The sequence below is a fragment of the Hyla sarda genome, chromosome 2 (assembly GCF_029499605.1).
Source record: "Hyla sarda isolate aHylSar1 chromosome 2, aHylSar1.hap1, whole genome shotgun sequence".
NCBI lineage: Eukaryota > Metazoa > Chordata > Amphibia > Anura > Hylidae > Hyla > Hyla sarda.
In genome coordinates this window covers 94,694,380-94,719,331 of record NC_079190.1, presented here as the reverse complement: position 1 = coordinate 94,719,331, position 24,952 = coordinate 94,694,380, and the positions used below count along the sequence as shown (strand labels likewise).

Here is a 24,952-nt window from a genome sequence, read left to right as displayed (position 1 = left end):
TGAGACCAAGATAGAGCTTTTTGGTAAAGCACATAATTCTACTGTTTACCGAAAATGGAATGAGGCCTACAAAGTAAAGAACACAGTACCTACAGAGAAATATGGTGGAGGTTCAATGATGTTTTGGGGTTGTTTTGCTGCCTCTGGCACTGGGTTCCTTGAATGTGTGCAAGGCATCATGAAAACTGAGGATTACCAACGGATTTTGGGTCGCACTGTACAGCCCAGTGTCAGAAAGCTGGGTTTGCGTCCAAGATCTTGGGTCTTCCAGTAGGACAATGACCCCAAACATACGTCAAAAATCACCCAGGAATTGATGGCAACAAAGTGCTGGAGAGTTCTGAAGTGGCCAGCAATGAGTCCAGATCTAAATCCCATTGAACACCTGTGGAGAGATCTTAAAATGGCTGTTGGGAAAAGGCGCCTTCCAATAAAAGAGACTTGGAGCAATTTGCAAAGGAAGAGTGGTCCAACATTCTGGCTGAGAGGTTTAAGAAGCTTATTGATGGTTATAGGAAGCGACTGATTTCAGTTGTTTTTTCTATAGGGCGTGCACCCAAATATTAAAAGTTAAGGGTGCCAATAATTTTGCCCAGCCCATTTTTGGAGTTTGGTGTGACATTATGTCCAATTTGCTTTTTTTCCCTCCCTTTTTTGGTTTAGTTCCAATACACAAAAAGGGAATAAACGTGTATTGCAAAACATGTGTTACTGCAATCCTTTTCTGGGAGAAATACTTCATTTTCTAAAAAAAATTTCAGGGGTGCCAACATTTACGCCCATCACTGTAACAAATTATCTTAACCAGTTAGACCACAGTTATTATCACAACTGATGCAATGTTTATAATATTCATAGTGACCTACTGGTTAATATAATAAATACTGTGAGATACTATGCAAAAACAGACAGGGAATACTGGGGGAATTACAGAAACTTTTACTGGGCAATAGCTCCAAAATAGGACAAGGATGGCTAATGAGCAACTAGCCCAAAGCCCCATTCCAGTCCGTACCATGTAGTGCAGAAGTGCCCCTGTCCACAAACTCACCCTAGCTGTGTGGCACGTAACTGGGGCACTCACCCTAGAAAGGGCGACCTTCATGCCTTCATGCAATAGGTACAAAGATGTGCAATTCAGTTTACAGATACCGTATATACTCTAGTATAAGCCGAGTTTTTCAGCACGATGATGACATGGGGGGGGATGATCTATTTCCCACCCTAGGCTTATAGTCGAGTCAATAACTTTTCCTGGGTTTTTGGGGTAAAATTAGGCTTCGGCTTATATAAAATTAGGGCCTCGGCTTATATTCGGGTCGGCTTATACTCGAGTATATACAGTATATTTGCTTAATTGCACATATTTGTATCTATTACAGTTTATTTCTCAGTTGTTAAGGTTCTGCAGAAGCAAAATTTTCCTGGACCTCATATTGATTGCCTTTCATTTGGAGGATAGGCCATAGATTTCTAAAGCCCAGATAATTCCTTCATTGGCTTTAAAGATGTGTCTATGTTATGTAAGAGCCATTACTGATCTATGAAGAGTCCAGAAGACTAGACATAATACAAGTCATATTCTTACTCTGACTTCAGTTTCTCGGAGCTTGCCATTCAGATCACATTTGGAGCCATTCACGTACATCTGGCTGTGGTATCGCTTTAGTTTGTGATGTTTTGATGCCTGAAATAAAAGAATGTCAGTAGAGGAGTAGAGAGGTCATTACACATGTAGAATCTTCCGCATTTGCAACACACTTTCATGCCTGAATGACATTTTTTATTGTTGTGTTTGCAAATGACACATAGGGCTGCCATGTCCTGCCACACCCAAAACAACGTACTATTGTGCCAATGTCTGGATCTAAAACAAAGTGGATATATACACAGTATGCAATATTTATTTATTTTTATATTCAGGATGTGGCACTTATATTTAAAGGGGTATCCCATCCTTAGACATTTGTCACATCAGACCACTGTTTCGCCCCCTCCCATAAACATGAATGGAGAGGATGTGGCGTGACGTCACAAGGGGGCATGGCTGTGACGTCACATCCCGAGAGCAGCGTTCAGCACAGAATGCCGGGGCTGCACAGAGATCACGGGGGTCCCAGATGTTGGACTCTTTAGATAGGCGATAAGCTGTCTAAGACCAGAATACCCCCTTTAACCACTTAAAGGGGTACTCCAGTGAAAAAAATATTTTCTGATCAACTGGTGACAGAAAGTTACAGATTTGTAAATTCCAGTGATTATCAGCTGCTGTATGCTCCAGAGGAAGTTGTGTAGTTCTTTCCAGTCTGACCACAGTGCTCTCTGCTGACACCTCTGTCCATGCCAGGAACTGTCCAAAACAGGAACAAATCCCCATAGCAAACCTATCCTGCTCTGGACAGTTCCTGACATGGACAGAGGTGTCAGCAGAGAGCACTGTGGCCAGACTGTAATTTACAAATTAGTATAACTTTCTGGCACCAGTTGATTTAAAAACCATTTGTTTTTCAGCAGAGTACCCCTGTAAGGGCCAGCTCCTTTTGGACCTTATCAAATTTCACTGTCAAATTACAAAAGCTTAATTTTTCTTTCGATATAGCCGTATGAGGACTTTGTTTTTGCAGGATAAGGTGTATTTTTTTTTTTAAATGGCAGTATTTTTATGTACATATAATATGTTGCATACATTTTATTTGAAGAGGAGATAGATAAACAAAAATTTTGTGATGTCCCAATACCGATACTGGTATTGGTATCTGTGCATATCAGAGGAATTCACAGTGTTCCAGCATCCGGCTGCCTGCACCTCTGCACCCGTTTCATGCTACCCACATTTTAGGGAGCATAAACCTGAAGACAGGTTCCCCTATAAAAGGTTAACCTGTTTGGGGCAGAGTACGCCCTCGCATCCTGGTCCTTAAGGACGGAGGGCGTACCTGCACACCCGTGGAACCAGTATTACAGCTGACATCTATCAGCAAGCATCCCCCCCAAGTCGGCGATTTGCAGCGAATCGGGTCACTGATTAAGGATAGGAGCGAGGTGACCGTGTTGCCACCTCCTATCCCGGGGGGGGGGGCACAAGTGTGAAGGGGGGGGGGGGGGCGACGGGAGCGTGGCCGGCTTACCGGAGCAGCGGCTGGAAAGTGCGGCGGTGGAGGAGGCTGCAGTGAAGATCGCCGGTAAGTGATCTTTCACTGTGGCCTTCTTAAAGTTGCAAAACTACAACTCCCAGTATGCCCAGTTGTAGTTTTGCAACATCTGGAGGGCCACAGTTTGGAGACCACTATACATTGGTCTCCAAACTGTAGCCCTTCAGATGTTGCAAAACTACAATTCCCAGCATGCCCAGACAGTCAGAGATGCTGGGCGTGTAGTTCTGCAATATCTGGCTCTTCATATGTTGCAGAACTACAACTCCCAGCATGCCTGAAAAGTCTGGGCATGCTTGGAGTTTTAGTTTTGCAACATCTGGAGGGCTACAGTTTGGAGACCACTACTTAGCGGTCTCCAAACTGTTCTTCCCCAGTTGTTGCATAACTACAACTCCTTGCATGCCCAGACTGTCCAGGCATGCTGGGAGTTGTAGTTTTGCAACATGTGAAGTGCCAGATATTGCAGAACTACAAGCCTTGTATCACTGACTGTCTGGGCATGCTGGGAGTTGTAGTTTTGCAACAGCTGGAGGTGCACTGGTTGGGAAACACTGAGCTAGAGTCTGTTTCCTAACTCAGTGATTCCAACCTGTGTGCCTCCAGCTGTTGCAAAACTACAACTCCCAGAATGCACTGACAGACCATACATGCTGGGAGTTGTAGTCTTCCACCAGCTGGTATGCACACGGATTGGAATCACTGAGCTAGAGTCTGTTTCCTAACTAAGTGGTTCCCCACCAGTGTGACTACAGCTGTTTCAAAACTACAACTCCCAGCATGTATGGTCTGTCAGTGCATTCTGGGAGTTGTAGTTATGCCACAGCTGAAGGTTTGGGGCGTCCCCTTCCCCCATGTGAATGTACAGGGTACATTCAGACGGGCGGGTTTCCTTCTACAAGTTTGAGCTGATTGATCTCTCTCCCACCAAGCGATCGCTCCACCCATTGAAGCAGACAGGCTCCCTGTCATCAGCTGACTTGTGAGTCAGGTCTCGGCCGCATTGTAAGCTGGGAAAAATCTAAGACAACAGTCATTTTGTATGCTGGTAAAAATAAATAGTGGAGTGAAAAATCACAGAAGAATTGTGAGAAAACCGTCACACACAGGTACAGATACTATATTATGAACTGTACTAACTTTACAGCCCCTGTAGCATAGTCAAAAAAAATTCCTGGACTACCCCTTTAATTCTACACATTCCTTTTAATAATAGGCTTACATAAATACATAACTCATGTGATTGTTGCCCTAAGTGCTGTGATACATTTATTTGGGACACAGATAACTCACCTTTGCGGTTTCATTGTTCCAGTCAAATTCAGACTGATAGTACCCTAGATATAGTATATCTCCTTTCACCTCAGATTCTGAAAAATAAAGGAATTTATCACTGTAAAAAACAATGTCAATGTGCCCACTAGCCAATGTGGAACTAAAACATGGAAAATAGTATAGCAATGTAGATCACCTGTTCCCTAGTCAACAATGATGGGGTCACGGGGTCCCATTCAGAGCTTCACCTAAATGCAATTATGAACGAACACGGCAGCCACATCAATAATGATAAAAGATGACGCTCACTGTTCCCAGGCATTTTATCTTCTACTTTAATTGGATCTACTGTACGGACAGAGAATAGCCAAACCACGCACATCCCTAAGATAGTCACATGGTGGTGTTGTGCAGGGGTAGTCACTGTTCATAGATAAAAGCAATCATACATGGAACATACTAGATAGAGTGATTTAGGATGGATAAGATGATGAAAACATATTGGGGGAAGAGTATCAAGTGGTGCAGGCCCTTCTAAAGTCGCACATTTGTGCACAGAAATAATCAGCATTTCTGCACAATAATCTGCACCCTTAGAGGTAATGCGCTAAAGGGTCATGGAGGAGGCTTAGCCTAGCAGAGAGGCAGCAAGCCCTCTTCACATGAGACTTTAGAGCCCACTTACATCACCTAAAGTCAAAGATTTATTAAAAGTAATTAAATCACGAAGACTTAAAGTGGATGGAGCTTTATTTATGTGCAACGCACTAAAAGGCAGCTTGTGATAAATGTCCCCAATTATGTTTATTAACTGGAATTCAAATTTATATATAAGCAGAAAACTGAGAACAGCTAATGAACAGTGAGGCTCTACACCAGTGTTTCCCCACCAGGGTGCCTACAGCTGTTGCAAAACTACAACTCCCAATATGCCCGAATAGCCAAAGATATTTTGCTGTTCGAGCATGCTTGGAGTTGTAGCTTTGCAACAGCTGGAGACGCACTGTTTGGAAAACACAGACATAGGAGGAGAGGTGTTAAAACTTGTGCAGCGGAACAGTGAAGCAGTTGCCCATAGTAGGGATGTCCCGATACCGATACTGGACATTTGCACAAGTACTTGTACTCAAATGTCTCCGATACCTAATCTGAGGTATCACGGAGGTGCCGAACTATGCAGTGTGCCCAGCAGCTGAGCGTGCGTCATAGCCAGGACCTGTGGCTAATGCCGAACACCATTGATCGCTGTGATGCCTGGCATTAACCTTTTAGACGCCAAGATCAAGGTCGATTGCGGCGTTTAATAGTCCTGAAGTTAACAGCCGGTTAGTTCAGGGGTGCCGATTGGGATGACCACAGTGAAATTGCGGTGTCCCGATCAGCTGTGAGGACGGCCGGAGGTCACTTACCGTGCTCAGTGCAGTCCAATTGTCGCTCTTTTACTGTTGCTAGCCATAGCAGGCAGTAGTAAAGGAGCGCCGATAACAGTGATCAATGCTATGCTATGGGGACTAAAAAGAGTGAAAAAAAATCTGTAAATAAAATAAATGTGAATTAAAAGGGAACTAATCAGCATATAATGCTTGGCAATGTGTTCTATATTCTAAAATCATTATCCTCACCATCCCCGGGGGACGTTTGTGCCCCCAGGGATGGTGAAGATATTAAGTTATAAAGTCACCCCCCCCCGGCAAGTAGTCCCCTGAGCAGGGAAATACACCTACCAGCTCCATTCACTGTGGCCATAACGATTTCAGCATATATAAATGCATTGCCAAGCATTATATATGCTAAAATATGCTGATTGGTTCCCTTAAACCCCTTCCCTAATAAAAGTCTGAATCAACACCCCCCCCCCCTCCACCACTTTTAAATAAAATAAAATCTTTTTTAAAATATAAAAAAAAGCCCTTCCTCTAGTAAAACAAATAAACCCTGTCGCTTTACATGGAAAAAAGTATCCGTAATTTTGTTTGATACATTTTTCCCATAGTTTGCAAGGAATTTTACTATATAGTAACTGGAGACATTATTATTTGGCATTTAAAAGGACATTAAAGATATGTAAACATGTATGTAATTATATGCCTGAGTGTCATACAATGCTCTGTGCTGCCTTTGACAGCAGAAATGCACAAGGTGCTTGTCCTAAAAACTCCCACATATGGCACAGTTTTGCCTACAGTAGGGCCTAGTGTACAAAGAGCTGCACAAGACCCTCCATAGTGCACAGAATCCTTAACCTCTTAAGGACGCAGGGCGTATGGATACGCCCTGCATCCCGAGTCCTTAAGGACGCAGGTGTATCCATACGCCCGTGGGAATTCCGGTCCCCACCGCTAGCCGGTTGGGGACCGGAGCCGGATGCCTGCTGAAATCGTTCAGCAGGCATCCCGGCATATCGCCCAGGGGGGTCATTATGCCCCCCCATGTCGGCGATCGCCGCAGATCGCTGGACAATTCAGTCCAGCGATCTGCGGCGATTCCGGGTCAATCGGTCTCCAGTGACCCAGTGACCCGGAATTACTGGCTGTTCGGGAACAGCCAGAGCCTGCAGGGGTGAGGTGGCACTGGTGCCACCTCACGATCGCCCCGATTCGTTGGCCGGATTACCGGCCGACCAATCAGGGCGCCTGCTGCGGGCGTCACTCCCGCACCCGCTCCGCCCCTCTTCCGGAGGACGTGAGCGGGTGCGGGAAGACGACCCCGGGTGCTGGGGACCCCGATCCCCGGCGTCCATGTTGGGATCGGGGCCCCAGGAACGACGGCGGTGGCGAGGGACAGCCTGCGATGGAGCAGCAGCAGGAGGAGAGTTACAGCCTCCTGCTGTTGCTTAGCAACAGCTCCCAGCATGCAAAAAGGGCATGCTGGGAGCTGTAGTTATGCAACAGCAGGAGGCAGACCACCACAACTCCCAGCATTCCCTTATGGGCATGCTGGGACTTATGGTTTTACAACAGCTGGAGGCACATTTTTTCTATGGAAAAGTGTACCTTCAGCTGTTGTATAACTACAACTCCCAGCTTGCACAAACAGCTAAAGTGCATGCTGGGAGTTGTAGTGGTGCATCTGCTGGTTGCATAACTACAACTCCCAGCATGCCCGTTGGCTGTCGGTGACTGCTGAGAGTTGTAGTTTTGCAACAGCTGAAGGCACACTGGTTGTGAAACTTAGAGATTTTTTTTTACCTAACTCAGTGTTTCACGACCGGTGTGCCTCCAGCTGTTGCAAACTACAACTCCCAGCAGTCACCTTACACCTTGCACCGTACATGCTGGGAGTTGTAGTTTTGCAACAGCTGGAGGCACACTGGTTTTGAAACACTGAGTAAGGTCACAAACTCTGTGATACATAACCAGTGTGCCTACAGCTGTTGCAAAACTAAAACTCTCAGCATGTACAGTCTGTCAGCGCATGCTGGGAGTTGTAGTTTTGCAACAGCTGGATGTCCCCCCCCAATGTGAATGTACAGGGTACACTCACATGGGCGGAGGTTTACAGTAAGTATCGGGCTGCAAGTTTGAGCTGCAGCAAATTTTCTGCAACAGCTCAAACTGCCAGCGAGAAACTACTGTGAACCCCCGCCCATGCGACTGTACCCTAAAAACACTACACTACACTACCAAAAAATAAAATAAAAAGTAAAAAACACTACATATACACATACCCCTACACAGCCCCCCTCCCCTCCCCAATAAAAATGAAAAGCGTCTGGTACGCCACGGTTTCCAAAACGGAGCCTCCAGCTGTTGCAAAACAACAACTCCCAGTATTGTCGGACAGCCGTTGACTGTCCAGGCATGCTGGGAGTTTTGCAACAGCTGGAGGCACCCTGTTTGGGAATCACTGGCGTAGAATACCCCTATGTCCACCCCTATGCAATCCCTAATTTAGGCCTCAAATGCGCATGGCGCTCTCACTTTGGAGCCCTGTCGTATTTCAAGGCAACAGTTAAGGGTCACATATGGGGTATCGCTGTACTCGGGAGAAATTGGGCTTCAAATTTTGGGGGGTATTTTCTGCTTTTACCCTTTTTAAAAATGTAAAGTTTTTGGGAAAAGAAGCATTTTAGGTAAAAAAATTTTTTTTTTTTTTTTACATATGCAATAGTCGTGAAACGCCTGTGGGGTATTAAGGTTCACTTAACCCCTTGTTACATTCCCCGAGGGCTCTAGTTTCCAAAATGGTATGCCATGTGGGGTTATTTTGCGGTCCTGGCACCATAGGGGCTTCCTAAATGAGGCATGCCCCCAGAGCAAAATTTGCTTTCAAAAAGCCAAATGTGACTCCTTCTCTTCTGAGACCTGTAGTGCGCCAACAGAGCACTTTTCCCCCCCATATGGGGTGTTTTCTGAATCGGGAGAATTTGGGCTTCAAATTTTGGGGGGTATTTTCTGCTTTAACCCTTTGTATAAATGTAAATTTTTTGGGAAACCAAGCATTTTAGGTACATTTTTTTATTTTTTTTTACATATGCAAAAGTCGTGAAACACCTGTAGGGTATGAAGGTTCACTTTACCCCTTGTTACGTTCCCCGAGGGGTCTAGTTTCCAAAATGGTATGCCATGTGTTTTTTTTTTGCTGTCCTGGCACCATAGGGGCTTCCTAAATGCGGCATGCCCCCAGAGCAAAATTTCCTTCAAAAAAGCCAAATGTGACTCCTTCTCTTCTGAGACCTGTAGTGCGCCAGCAGAGCACTTTTCACCCCCATATGGGGTGTTTTCTGAATCGGGAGAAATTGGGCTTCAAATTTTGGGGGGTATTTTCTGCTATTACCCTTTTTAAAAATTTAAAACTTTAGGGAAACCAAGCATTTTAGGTAAAAAAAATATTTTTTTTTTTTACATATGCAAAAGTCGTGAATCACCTGTGGGGTATTAAGGTTCACATTACCACTTGTTACGTTCCCCGAGGGGTCTAGTTTCCAAAATGGTATGCCATGTGGGGTTTTTTGCTGTTCTGGCACCATAGGGGCTTCCTGAAGGTGACATGCCCCCCAAAAACCATTTGACGCTCCTTCCCTTCTGAGCCCTCTACTGCGCCCGCCGAACACTTTACATAGACATATGAGGTATGTGCTTACTCGAGAGAAATTGGGTTTCAAATACAAGTAAACATTTTCTCCTTTTTACCCCTTGCAAAAATTCAAAAATTGGGTCTACAAGAACATGCGAGTGTAAAAAATGAAGAATGTGAATTTTCTCCTTCACTTTGCTGCTATTCCTGTGAAACCCGTAAAGGGTTAAAACGCTTACTGAATGTCATTTTGAATACTTTGGGGGGTGCAGTTTTTATAATGGGGTCATTTGTGGGGTATTTCTAATATGAAGACCCTTCAAATCCACTTCAAACCTGAACTGGTCCCTGAAAAAAAGCGAGTTTCAAAATTTTGTGAAAAATTGGAAAATTGCTGCGGAACTTTGAAGCCCTCTGGTGTCTTCCAAAAGTAAAAACTCATCAATTTTATGATGCAAACATAAAGTAGACATATTGCATATGTGAATAAAAAAAAAATTTTTTGGGAATATCCATTTTCCTTACAAGCAGAGAGCTTCAAAGTTAGAAAAATGCAAAATTTTCAAATTGTTCATCAAATTTTGGGATTTTTCACCAAGAAAGGATGCAAGTTACCAAAAATTTTTACCACTACGTTAAAGTAGAATATGTCACGAAAAAACAATCTCGGAATCAGAATGATAACTAAAAGCATTCCAGAGTTATTAATGTTTAAAATGACAGTGGTCAGATTTGCAAAAAATGGCCGAGTCCTTAAGGTGAAAAAGGGCTCAGTCCTTAAGGGGTTAAAGTGTACCTTTAATCTCCCCCAAATAATAAAAAAAATTGTGATAGATAGAGATATATATATATCTCTATCTCTCTATCTCTATCTATCTATCTATGTTTTACTCAGTACCTCACCCTTACCATGTACATCTAAGTTTTGTGTGTTTATCCCCTATATTTCTAATATAACCAGCTTACATCAGTTGCAGTCTGTATTATCCTCTTCTCTCAGGCAGGGGGCGGCTCCCTCTTCTGCCCTCACTCTACATGACTGAACTTCCTACCTCACTGTGTGTCATTGAGTCTGGGAGGGTGCCTGGCAGTCAGCAAATCACTGCAGGCTGCTCTGTAACCCTTTCCTCTCTGGATCTCCTCATCCTCTGATCCTCTTACATATTGCACGGCTGGCTGGGATTTGTAGTCCCCTACACACAATATCTTATGCAATATGAAAGAGGAGCAGAGGATAATATATATCGCTATCCCAGAGTCACTGCACAACTGGCTGGGATTTGTAGTCCCATTATGCAATATGTAAGAGGAGCAGATAATTATATATATTATCCTCTGATCCTCTTACATATTGCATGACTGGCTGGGATTTATAGTCCCCTACACACAATACCTTATGCAATATGAAAGAGGAGCAGAGGATAATGTATATAATCCTCTGCTCCTCTTACATATCGCATAATGGGACTACAAATCACAGCCAGTCGTGTACTCTGACTGGGATAGAGCTATAGCCCCAGGCACTACCTGTGAAGGACGAGCAGCTGCAGCACAGCGCCCGGTGTGAGGTGGAAATTTGTGCCCCATGCAGACTTGCGTCCACTCCTCCCCTCAGCTCTCCTAAGATATCCAAAGCTAGAGCTGGGAGGAGGGCAGAGCGAAGGCAGAGCAGAGGGAAGAGAGGAGGTACACATCCCCCCCCCACCCCCATCTCCCTTCTCTGTCTTCGGAGGACGCAGGTCTGCACAGGAGAAAGAAGAAAGAGCAGAGGAGGATGTACACGGCCCCTCATCTCTGCCTGTGTTCACTGAACGGGAGGATGACATATGCACGAGCTGTGAATTTATAGACTGCAGGGGCTGGGGAATAAATCTCGGACTAGGGACGATTTCTGTGTGTGAAGGGGGGGGGGAATGACTCCTGAATGACACATGCTGGGTGTTGAAGTCCCTGCTATGTGTGTATTTTCTAGTGTTTCCCAACCAGGGAATGCTGAGGGTTGTAGTTCGCCAACACCTCTACAGGGCATACACCAGTGTTTCCCAAACAGGGTGCCTCCAGGTGTTGCAAAACTATAACTACCAGCATTCCCTAGCATACACACACATAACAGGGACTACAACTCCCAGCATGTGTCATTCAGGAGTCTTGCCCCCCCCCCCATCCCCAGTCCGAGATTTATTCCCCAGCACCTGCAGTCTATAAATTCACAGCCCGTGCACTTTGTCATCCTCCTGTTCAGTGAACACAGGCAGAGCTCAGGGAGGAGATGAGAAGCAGTGTACGTCCTCTCTCCCCTGCTCTGCTCTGTGTTCTTTCTCCCGAACAGACCTGTGTCCTCCGAAGGCAGAGCCTTCTAAAGCCCACCCTCACTTCCTGTATTCCGACGGGCCTGGAGTGTTGCCACTGTCTGTTTTCACATAGCGATGGCCAGAGATCAGCGTGGGCCTCTTTTGTGAGGACCCCTAGTGGCCCCTTTTATGCAAGCAATTTCTATGTTAAATTAATTAATGAAAAAAATTATTGGAATGTATTTAGAAATATACTTATTATATAATGATCTATTGAATTGAACAAAAAATATGTTTGTGATAGTGGCCATTTAAAGTGAGAGACGCAGCGCTTCCAACAACAGGGTCTAAGTAAGAAGGTTAGGGACCAAACCTATTTGTCCTTACTGGTGACCTACTCAGGGAGCCGGCCTTCTGTGGGTGACGATTGCTGCACCAGTCATATACTAAGGCCCACAACACCAGATGGATTCCATGATAAGCTGAGAATTCTATGAAACAATGTTTAACATACACACCTTCAATATGGTACTGCTGGATGTGCTTTCCATAGCAAAACTCATAAGTCCACCAGTCTTTGGTCTGAAAAACAAAAGCATTACATATAATAGATTACTAGCAGTGTTACCGTTTTTTTTTCTACCTAAACCGTGTGGAAGAGGAAAAGCAACACAGGCGGAAGCTCCGATACTGCATCTTCCTATTCCGTCCTTAGGTGGGGCAGAGTTGTGATAAAAGCAGAAGGGGGTGTGGTTTGTAGAAGTGGGTGTGGCTTTGTGGGTGCAGGGTGACTTAGAGAGGTGTGTGGCTTGCAAACCGAACCAACATGCAATAAAGGACCAGAATAAAAAGGGGTGTGACTTGTGGAAGGGGCGTGGCTTGCACGTCAGGCCGACGCATTCAGTTGGAGATGCTGAACAGAGCTTGTAGAGTAAGGTGGGGCTGAGCTGTGATGAAGAGATTGCGGTTGAAGGACCTGTCATGTGGGTGTATCAGGTGAAAATGGCATTTTTAACCTTGAGCCAAAACGAAAAAAGGACCGCAAATAAAAGGGGTATGGCTTTCGGTAGTGGCGTGGCTTGGAAGCTGGACTGCAGCACTTAACAGAAAATGCAGAGCGGAGCTTGTGGAATAAGGTAACAGAAGTCCCTTAGATTTCCATGGGACTTCAGACAAAAACCTCAATCTTCATGTAAGTAGGTGAGTTAGGGTTAATTTAACTATCCCATATTTTTAGTTGACATATACTAAGTTTCATCAATATATGATCGATCGTTTGGAACATGTATATATGTGTGCATATTACATATACACACATATATATATATATATATATATATATATATATATATCAGTCACATAGAAGAAAAGATGGCACTAACCACGTTGAATAATACGGTGATTTATTCGTGAACCGGCAGGACACAACAGATCGGGAGAGAGGGACGCCAGGTGAGCAATAGCTATTTCGTGCACAAGCGCCGCACACACATTCATACATATACACAAACCCACACTATCTATACATCCACACAGGCCCAGATTCATCAAACTATGTGAGAGGAAATCTGTGGCAATTTGTCCAAAACAACGAATTACAGCTTGGCTTTCACTTTACCAGAGCTCAATAAGATATGAAAGCTGAGCTGTGGTTGCTGTGGACAAAATCTCCCAAGTCTTATTTAATATATATATATATATATATATATATATATATATATATATATATATATACATACATACATACATACACACACACACACACATATATAGTGTTTAATGAAAGGATAGTTAAGAAATAGAGTGAAAGTGAATTGGACACATGTATAAAAGAAGGATAACACATGGCCTGGGGAGCAGTATACTTAGTGTCACCTTTGTCAGACAAGGTGCTGCGTCCATGGGCTTCAGCAGCTCTGATATTCCAAGTCCGGAGTAGGTCTGAGGGTCGTCTTCCTTCTCCTGCTGAAATTTCACAGCCACGGCAGGAAGCTTACATTCATAGTTCTGCTTGTACTTGGAAGCAATTGTAACAATGTTGTCAGCTTTGCTCTGGAAGACATAAAATAATGGTAAATATATTAAACAGAAAAAAGGACATTTTCTATAGGGTCTGTTCACATTATTGTCGTGGCTCCTTTTACTAGACTTGTGATTGCGCTGACAGATTCATTGCGAGACGGATCCTAACAAATCCCAATGGACCCCATTAACTTAAAAACGTATGGAGCCTAGAGTCCCAAATGTGCATTTATATTTCAAGGGGAAGACAGGAAAAAAGCTGCTGCCAGACACAATTGATCAGCCATGTTGACATAACTTGGGAGACCCCATACACAAAAGAGGAGCGGGTTGAAACTTTTATATCCAATGTGTATTGTCAGATCAAGAGCTGTAGTTTTTTTATACAAATATGACTTTCATATTGTTTGTGGAAAAAAATAAATAAAAAAAAACTCTTTAACTTCTTCAGGAAGCAGGGCGTATGCATACAGACCCCCCCCCCCCCCCCCCATGTCGGTGATCGCCGGATTTTCGGTGATTCTGGGTCATACGGGTCTCCGGTGATGCCGAAAATAAGGGGGATCATCTAGAAGCAACGACCAATAGCAGATCGGGAGCGGGAGGGGTGGCAAATGTAAATGTTCAATTCCCCCGTTCTGCCCGGATTACCGTCGGTGGGCAGAACGAGGGAACTGTAGCGTGAACGGCGGTGGCGGCAGGAGGTCCCTTACCTGCGATCGGCGGCGATGACGTGCGGCTCCCTTCCTGGTGTGGCTCCTCGTACAGACTACGGAAGCGGGTGAGTAGTTGCCTAGCAACATCTGGAGGGCTACAGTTTGGAGACCACTATACAGTGGTCTATAAACTGTAGCCCTCCAGATGTTGCAGAACAACAACTCCCTGCATGCCCAGACAGCCGTTTGGGCATGCTGGGATTTGCAGTTTTGCAAGATTTAGAAGGGTACAGTTTGGAGATCACTGTGCAGTGGTCTCTAAACTGAGGCCCTCTAGATCTTGCAAAACTACAACTCCCAGCATGCACTACCAGCAAACGGCTGCCTCACCATTCTGAGAGTTGTAGTTGCGTACCTCCAGCTGTTGTATAACTACATCTCCCAGCAAGCCCTTTGGCGATCAGTACATGCTGGGAGTTGTAGTTTTGCAACAGCTGGTGGCACACTGGTTGGAAAATACTAAATTAGGTAACAGAACCTAACTGAAGGTTTTCCAACCAGTGTGCCTCCAGCTGTTGCAAAAGTACAACTCCCAGCATGCACGGTCTGTCTGTGCATGCTGGGAGTTGTAGTTTTGCCACAGCTGGAGGTTTGCCTCCCCGCCATGTGAATGTACAGGGTACATTCACATGGGCAGGTTTACAATAAGTTTCCTGCTTCAAGTTTAAGCTGCGGCAAATTATCTGCCACTGCGCAAACTCATAGCGGGAAACTCACCGTAAACCCCCGCCCATGTGAATGCACCCTAAAAACACTACACTAACACAAAATAAAAAGGGTAAAACACTACATATACACCCCCTTACACTGCACCCCCACCCCCAATAAAAATGAAAACGTATCATACGGCAGTGTTTCCAAAACGGAGCCTCCAGCTGTTGCAAAACAACAACTCCCAGCATTTCCGGACAGCCAATGACTGTCCAGGCATGCTGGGAGTATAGCAACAGCTGGAGGCACCCCGTTTGGGAATCACTGGCGTAGAATACCCCTATGTCCACCCCTATGCAATCCCTAATTTAGTCCTCAAATGTGCATGGCGCTCACTTCGGAGCCCTGTCGTATTTCTAGGAAACGGTTTAGGGCCATATATGGGGTATGTCCGTACTCGGGAGCAATTGCGTTACAAATTTTGGGGGGCTTTTTCTCCTTTTACCCCTTATGAAAAGGAAAAGTTGGGGTCTATACCAGCCTGTTAATGTAAAAAAAATTTAAAAAAACATGCTGGTGTTGCCTCATAGTTGTTTTGTTTTTTTTTGTTTTTTTTAACACAATTTCTCCTGAGTACCGAAATACCCCATATGTGGGTGTAAAATGCCCTTCAGACACACAACAAGGCTCAGGAGTGAGAGCGCACTATGTACATTTGAGGCCTAAATTGGTGATCTGCACAGGGGTGGCTGATTTTACAGCGGTTCTGATATAAACGCAAAACAATAAATACCCACATGTGACCCCATTTTGGAAACTACACCCCTTACAGAACGTAACAAGGGGTATAGTGAGCCTTAACAACCCACAGGTGTTTGACGATTTTTCGATAAAGTTGGATGGGAAAATGAATAAAAAATTATTTTTACTAAAATGCTGGCGTTACCCTAAAGGGAGAATAGGAAAAAAAGCCCCCCAAAATGTGTAACCCCATTTCTTCTGAGTAAGAAGTTACCCCATATGTGGATGTGTAAAGTGCTCTGCGGGCGAACTACAATGTTCAGAAGAGAAGGAGCGCCATTGGGCTTTTGAAGAGAAAATTTGTCTGGAATAGAAGACCATGTGTGTATACAAAGCCCCCATAGTGCCAGAACAATGGACCTCCCCACCACATGTGACCCCATTTTGGAAACTACACCCCTCACCTAATGTACTAAGGGGTACAGTGAGCATTTACACCCCACAGGTGTCTGACAGATTTTTGGAACAGTGGTCCGTGAAAATGAAAAATGTAATTTTTCATTTGCACAGCCCACTGTTCCAAAGATCTGTCACAAGGCCCCTGTCTTGTAGTTCGCCAGCAGAGCACTTGACATCCACAAATGGGGTATTTCCATACTCCAAGAAATGGGGTTAAAAATTTGGGGGGCCATTTTCTCCTATTACACCTTGTAAAAATGTAAAGTTTAGGGAAAAAACAGCATTTTAGTGAAAAAAAAAAATTTCATTTACACATCTGACTTTAACGAAAAGTCATCAAACACCTGTGGGGTGTTAAGGCTCACTGTACCGCTTGTTACATGCGAGTGTAAAAAATGAAGATTTGTAATTTTCTCCTTCACTTGCTATTTCTTTGAAACATCTAAAGGATTAACACAGTTACTGAATGTCATTTTGAATACTTTGAGGGGTGTAGTTTTTATAATGAGGTATTTTTAATATGAAGGCCCCTCAAATCCACTTCAAAACTGAACTGGTCCCTGAAAAATTTAGATTTTGAAAAATTTGAAAATTGCTGCTATACTTTGAAGCCCTCTGATGTCTTCCAAAAGTAAAAACATGTCAACTTTATGATGCAAACACAAAGTAGACATATTGTATATGTGAATCAATATATCATTTATTTGGGATGTCTATTTTCCTTATAAGCAGAGAGTTTCAAATTTAAAAAAAAAAAAAACGCAAAATTTTCTACTTTTTCATCAAATGTTGGATTTTTTCACCAAGAAATGATGCAAGTATCGACAAAAATTTACCGATAACATAAAGTAGAATATGTCATGAAAGAAAAAAAAAAGAAAAATCTCGGAATCAGAATGAAAAGTAAAAGCATCCCAGAGTTATTAATGATTAAAGTGACAGTGGTCAGATGTGCAAAAAAGGCCTGCATCCTTAAGGTGAAAATTAGCTGCGTCCTTAAGGGGTTAAGAGGACCTGTGGTCAACCCAAAGTTAGTGAGTTTTTGGCATCTATAGAAAGCTTAGTGGAGGCTGATCACAAACCTTTTTACAGTATTGCCTTCAAACACCACTGCCAATCCTGAGATATTGGGCCTTGTATCATTGTCTTTCATTGACTGATTTGACTGATTTCGTGAGTCTGTCAGAGGGGTGAACACTTTGAGGAGGGGCATAAATATCTAGTGTGAAGTGGTGCGTGTTCAGCGCTGGCCACACACAAAGCCATACTGTAAAAACATAGTAGACCCATAATACAAGTCCTTTGCCGCCATCATAATGATGGTAATATTTCTGGGCCAGTTGTGCTCGCTTGTTGCAGTATTTTCAGTGGCAGTGCTGTGTGGGAGCTGCCGTTCCTCCCTTCTTCAGTGCCGCGCGGCTCCTCTCTGCCCCTCCGCACATACAGGATCCTCAGCCTGAACACACGAGGGGCTCTCTGTACATGCGGGAGAAGAAAGGAGCTGCACAATACTGCACAAGAATAGTGGTTCCAACATTGTAGAGGACCTGTGCAACTAAAAACAATGCAATGGCAGTGCCATATTTTAATAAAGAGCCTGCCCCGGATTTACTGGATCAGTCAGTCAGAGGAACTACAAAGCCTAATAACTGGGGAATGAGACAAAGCCCAATATCCCGCCAAAGATTGGGATATTGGGAACTCCCTAACTTGGGGGTAACCACAGGTCCTCTTTAATGTCTAGGCTACCTAAACATGGCTCTAGAGAGGTGGAAGCAGCTCCTACAGTCTTCTGTCCATCCCTGAACCAGAGGGTCGCTCTGAATACTGAAGAGTAAAGATGGATCTGTGACGTGTCTGCTTGGCAAATGGTTCAACATAGCACCTACCGGGCACCGTACATACATTTTATAACAGCAAACATGAACATTTCCCCAGAATCATGGAGGGAAGTGAAACCGTATCTTCACATCTGTTTTCATCCTAAACAACAGAGCAGACGCACTTCCTTTATATAGACCACAACATCTAAAAGGATCATAAACTGGAGAAAGTCAGAGACCGAGACCTATAGACTACAAAGAACAAAAAACTGCTGTCCTATAGGATGTAATACTGTTGTGGTCCTGTGTATATTCACCATTGTTTAGCTCCCTCATCAATGGACAAGTCCTTGTATATAATATACAGCCCATCATATAATCCTGGTATATAATATACAGCCCATATCATACAATCCTGGTATATAATATACAATCCCATATCATACAGTCCTGGTATATAATATACAGCCCATATCATACAATCCTGATATATAATATACAGCCCATATCATACAATCCTGATATATAATATACAGCCCATATCATACAGTCCTGGTATATAATATACAATCCCTATGATACAGTCCTGGTATATGATATACAGCCCATATCACACAGTCCTGGTATATAATATACAGCCCATATCACACAGTCCTGGTATATGATCTACAGCCCATATCATACAGTCCTGGTATATAATCTACAGCCCATATCACACAGTCCTGGTATATAATCTACAGCCCATATCATACAGTCCTGGTATATAATCTACAGCCCATATCACACAGTCCTGGTATATAATCTACAGCCCATATCATACAGTCCTGGTATATAATCTACAGCCCATATCATACAGTCCTGCTATATAATATACAGCCCATATTATACAGTCCTGGTATATAATATACAGCCCATATCATACAGTCCTGGTATATAATATACAGCCCATATCATACAGTCCTGGTATATAATATACAGCCCATATCATACAGTCCTGGTATATAATATACAGCCCATATCATACAGTCCTGGTATATAATATACAGCCCATATCATACAGTCCTGGTATATAATATACAGCCCATATCATACAGTCCTGGTATATAATATACAGCCCATATCATACAGTCCTGGTATATGATATACAGCCCATATCATACAGTCCTTGTATATGATATACAGCCCATATCATACAGTCCTGGTATATAATATACAGCCCATATCATACAGTCCTGGTATATAATATACAGCCCATATCATACAGTCCTGGTATATAATATACAGCCCATATCATACAGTCCTGGTATATGATATACAGCCCATATCATACAGTCCTGGTATATAATCTACAACCCATATCATACAGTCCTGGTATATAATATACAGCCCATATCATACAGTCCTGGTATCTAACATACAGCCCATATCATACAGTCCTGGTATATAATCTACAACCCATATCATACAGTCCTGGTATATAATATACAGCCCATATCATACAGTCCTGGTATATGATATACAGCCCATATCATACAGTCCTGGTATATAATCTACAACCCATATCATACAGTCCTGGTATATGATATACAGCCCATATCATACAGTCCTGGTATATAATCTACAACTCATATCATACAGTCCTGGTATCTAACATACAGCTAATATCATAATCCACCAGAAGAGTCCGCACAGAACCCCCTCTTGTTCATGCAGGTGACCTGCCAGCCTGCCGTAGCCAAAATAATTCCACAAAGTACAGTATGTCTTGTCACAGCAAAAGAACACCAGAGGTCCTGTATTGGAAAAAAAAAAAAAAAGGCTTCACAGTTTACTTGCCCCACAAAGTATATACGTGCATATGTACACTTTGTGGTTCAAATAAATTTAGAAGCTTTTTTTCCCCCCCAATCCCGGACCTCTGGTGTTCTTTTGCTGAGATAATACTTTATACAGCTGGCACCTAACATACACCCCCTATCATACAGTATTTAACCTGTGGCTCTCCAGTTGTAAAACTACAACACCCATTATGCCCAGACTACCAATGGCGAAGGGGAATGCTGGGAGTTGTACTTTTGCAACAGCTGTAGAGCCAAAGGTTGGAGACCACTGCCTAAGGAAATGTTGGGTAGTGGTTTCCCTCTGTATAATATGCAATCCAAGCCCAGCTCGCCTCCTTCCAGATGGTCGTGCATGGATCTGCACCTTTCCCTTGTTCAGGGATCCAGTCCTCCTACTAACATATGGTAGAGTGGATCTCCCAATATTCCTGGGCGAGGGGCATTACCTTGGTGCAGCTACCAACACTCGTATCCTGCATAATATAGACATTCAGGAAACCCAGCATACTGCTATGTTACCGTAGTACAGTACTATCCATTCCTAGCTAGGAAGTACCACACTGCTGGATTACTGCAAGACTGAACGACCAATAGTCATGGCAGCCAAACCAGGGGCTAAAGGGTATTCCTGTATCATTTTATTTTGGTTTTTTAAATATTAAGCTTGTGGCACCTTAAAAATGAAAATAAGTCATATGTACCTACCTCAGCCTCTACACCTCCTATTCAATTTTTTTTTTTGTCTCCCACCCCCACCCGAGGGCACAGGAAGGAGCTGTGGGGGACTAATAAATATTAATTAATTATTATTATATAAAAAAAATAATGGTGCTGGAATACCGCTCATGATTAAGTGGGCCACCATGAAATGTCTCAACTCTTATGCTTTCCTATCTTGAAAATATTTAGTATCTGAGCTTCTCAATGGCTTAAAGCGGTACTCCACCCCTAGTCATCTTATCCCCTATCCAAAGGATAAGATGTCTGATCCCGCGCTGGGACCCCCTACGATCTCTGCTGCAGCCCCCCAATCACCCGATGCACAGAGCAAACTTCGCTCCGTGCCAGATGAATAGCGATGCGGCGCCAGAGGCTTGTGACGTCACTAGTCTCCGGTGCCCCAGCCAGCATTCAAACGCGATCAGACATCTTATCCCCTATCCTTTGGATATGGGATAAGTTGTCTAGAGGTGGAGTACCCCTTTAATAAAAGCAAAAAGTTTTATGGCAGCTATATAACACTCGATCATCTGCACATCTCTAGACTCCCGTCCTCTGTGCTGAGCTAAGGGTTTGTTTATTGCCGTACCACTTTAAAAGGCAAATTCAGTACAGTGATCCCTCAACTTACAATGGCCTCAACATACAATAGTTTCAACATGCAATGGTCTTTTCTGGACCATTGTAACTTGAAACCAGACTCAACATACAATGTACAGACAGTCCAGATCTGTGAAACGTGTCAATGGCCGGAAGATATGACCAATCAGTATGGGTATTCACTGAAAAAACACCTGTATTACTGAAGCGTATGCACTGACTGGAGTCTGGTAGCGCCTCCTACAGTACAGGAAGGTATTACATGTTCTGTACTCTTTACCTGTATTACTGAAGTGTATGTACTGACTGATGTTTGGTAGCGCCCCCTACAGTACAGGAAGGTATTACATGTTCTGTATTCTTTACCTGTGCCAGGGTTAGCTGCTCCTTTGGACACCAGGATAGGGCGGCTCCATGTTACTTTTTTATTTTTTTATTTTTTTATTTTTAGGACATTGCGTGTTCTGTACAGGACCTTGAAGAAGCTCCTGTCCTCTACATAGACCAGTGTTCCCCATGCAGGGTGCCCCCAGCTGTTGCAAAACTACAACTCAAAGCATGCCCGGACAGCCTTTGGCTGTCCGGGCATCCTGGGAGTTGTAGTTTTGCAACAGCTGGAGGCACCCTGCTTGGGAAACACTAACAGAAACAGCGATTTACAGCTCCCAGCAGATCTGTCTTACCTTTATATGTAAGGATTTGCTTTATCTGTATTAGTTATCTACTTATTTTTCTTTAATTCTCACTTTTTCCTATTTTTGGATGACATTTTGGAGCTTCAGAACCAATTACCAGGTTTCCATAGAGTTATGGTCTCAACATACAATGGTCGTCCTAGAACCAATTAATATTGTAACTTGAGGGACCACTGTATTAGAGGATAAGATAGGTGCTTTCTCCCCAAAACAGCGCCACTCTTGTCCTCAGATTGTGTCTGGAATTGCAGCTTAGTTTCATAATATAATCCAAACAATCTGAGGACAGGAGTGGCACTGTTTTTGGCAAAAAGAAAACCTGATGCTAGTGTGAACAGATCCTTATGCTGTCACTCAAAACGTCATATGTGCACTAGGATGGCACGTCTTCTTTGTATCTGTAACAGTGCATGGGGTAGAGCAATGTTTCCCAACCAGTTTGCGTCCAGCTGTTGCAAAACTACAACTCCAAGCATGCCCGGACAGCCAGTTTTGCAACAGCTGGGCACTATGGGGGGGAGATTTATAAAAACCTGTCCAGAGGAAAAGTTGCTGAGTTGCCCATAGCAACCAATCAGATCGCTTCTTTCATTTTGCAGAGGCCTTGTTAAAAATGAAAGAAGCGATCTGATTGGTTGCTATGGGCAACTCAGCAACTTTCCTCTGGACAGGTCTTGGTAAATCTCCCCCTAGATATGATGTGACATTCCACATGACACCTACAGATCAGAAGAAAGTCACATGATTAGGACACGTGACAGTGTGCCCCTGTGGAGAATGGAGGGGCCATGTACTGTAGCGGATGCACGATGTCACACATCACCCAGTAATAGGAGTCCGTGCACACAGTGCGGTGACAGCTGTCGCCCCTGCCCTCCGTTACCTGGCCTTTAATCACCGGTTCCGACAGGATCTCGATCCCGTACTTCATCTCCGTAAGCTCCTCCAGGTTTAGGAAGCCCATAGAAGCCGATGTCACCCCGAAGAGGAGCCACAAAGCGCCGCACACAACCGCACAGAGCCCAGGTAGCGCCATCTTCACTCCCCCTTACTCAACACCATGCACCTTCCTCTCAAATCCCAGGTCCCGCCCACTCGCCATCTGCCCCACGCTGATTGGCGGAGCACTGACAGGTGCGGCTCTCATTGGCTCAGACGCCTGTCCCTCCCACGGCTAACCTCTCGCGGAAGATTTTCCTTTACGTCTAATGGTGGAGGAAGATGTCAATCACTCCACCTTGTCACTTCTGATAGGCTGGAGAGGAGCCGGCTCTCCAAGACTCAGGCGCTGATTGGCTGGAATCAACAATGACTTGAACCAATAGGAAGCGGCTGGAAGGGTTTGTTTACGTTATGAGATTTTCTAATCTCGGCGGAAGTTCACATTTTGGGAAAATGATAGAAAAGAGAAATGTTTCCTCTGTGTAACGGGATGTCGGGTGCCATGCTCTCTAGTGGCTGGAGACCTCATAGTTCAGTGTTTCTCAACTCGGCTGCCACCAGCTGTTGCAAAACTACAACTCCCAGCATGCCCAGACAGCCATGTCGTCTTGGTTGCTCTATAGCAGTAGGTTTCACAGTACCATGCCCTCTAGTGGCTGGAGACCTTATAGTTCAGTGTTTCCCAACTACGGTGCCTCCAGCTGTTGCAAAACTACAAATCTCAGCACGCCCAGATGGCCAAAGGCGGATTTTTGGTTGCTCTATAGTAGGGATCGACCGATTATCGGTTTGGCCGATAATCACGATTTTGGGCATTATCGGTATCGGCAATTACCTTGCCGATAATGCACCCCCCCACCGCACCGGGGTCCACGCTACTTCTTGCTCCTGCTGCGTCCTGCGTTACGCTGTGCGCAATGACGAGTGACGTGACGTCAGTGTGCACAGTGACAGCTCAGGAGGACGCCACCAGAGCCAGATGTAGAGTGGACCCCGGGAACAGGTCATTATAAAACCGGGGATGGGGGAGGCAGTGGGGGTGGTGCGGTGGGTCGGTAGGGGGCGCGGAGCGGTGGAAGGGGGGGGGGGTGGTTTTGGTGATAGGACTCAGGAGGACCCCCGACAGGCAACGGGAGAGGAGGGGAATGCGGTCTATGGCACCACAAAAGCCGCTACAGATCATTGATTTAAAGCGCCCGCTTTAAATCAATGATCTGCAGCGGTGTTGCGGGGGATAAATAGCCGATAACTTATATCGGTATAAGTTATCGGCTATCGGCCCTAACCTCCACAGATTATCGGTATCGGCCCTAAAAAAACGATTTCGGTTGATCCCTACTCTATAGCAGTAGGTTACACAGTACCATGCCCTCTAGTGGCTGGAGACCATAGTTTACCTCATAGCAAAACTTCCAGAATACATGGGGCTTTTGACCTTAAAGGGGTACTCTGCCCCTAGACATCTTATTCCCTATCCAAAGGATAGGGGATAAGATGTCTAGGGGTGGAGTACCCCCTTAAATGGGCACTGATACAAAAACTTTTGATATGTTGTATACCAATAGGTTTTGCAATTGCTTTCATTAGAAAATGTTCAGTATTTGATACTGAAAAAGTCTGTCAAACGACTGCCCCCCGTCTGCTTGGACACATACTAGTCCTGCTGTGTCCATGCGTCATCACCGATGTCATGGACACACTTCCTTGATTGACAGCTGTGGGTGCAGGGCTCATAGCTGGAGGAAAAATCCTCCCACTGTCAGCTTGTGTCCCGCTACTGTCAGTGAGGACAAGCTGGGAGTTGTAGTTTTGCTATTGTAGTGGAGGTGTGAGCAGACAGCATACTGAGGGAGGGGGCGGAGACCTGCACAGTGAGGCCACACCCCTTCCCTTTGGGAGGAATTCAGACTAGTGAGCTAAATTAAAAGTGTAATAAAAAAATAAAATAAAGGTATGCTTTAAGGATCAGGCCAATTTTCGATTTTGCACTTTTGTTTTTTCCTTCTCC

General features: G+C 44.3%; 1 protein-coding gene across 1 annotated transcript in view; it reads right to left on the bottom strand.

Moving 5' to 3' along the window:
- OS9 (OS9 endoplasmic reticulum lectin) overlaps nucleotides 1-23,112 on the bottom strand; it is a 78,447-nt gene extending 55,335 nt beyond the window's left edge. Inside the window, exons 1-5 of the mRNA XM_056562591.1 lie at nucleotides 22,886-23,112; nucleotides 13,610-13,786; nucleotides 12,253-12,316; nucleotides 4,446-4,522; nucleotides 1,589-1,687 (exon numbers count right to left, since the gene is read on the bottom strand). Of these exons, the coding sequence (XP_056418566.1) occupies nucleotides 1,589-1,687; nucleotides 4,446-4,522; nucleotides 12,253-12,316; nucleotides 13,610-13,786; nucleotides 22,886-23,038 (570 nt within the window). The 5' untranslated portion in view covers nucleotides 23,039-23,112. The remainder of the gene's footprint in view (nucleotides 1-1,588; nucleotides 1,688-4,445; nucleotides 4,523-12,252; nucleotides 12,317-13,609; nucleotides 13,787-22,885) is intronic.
- Nucleotides 23,113-24,952: the final 1,840 nt, after the last annotated feature.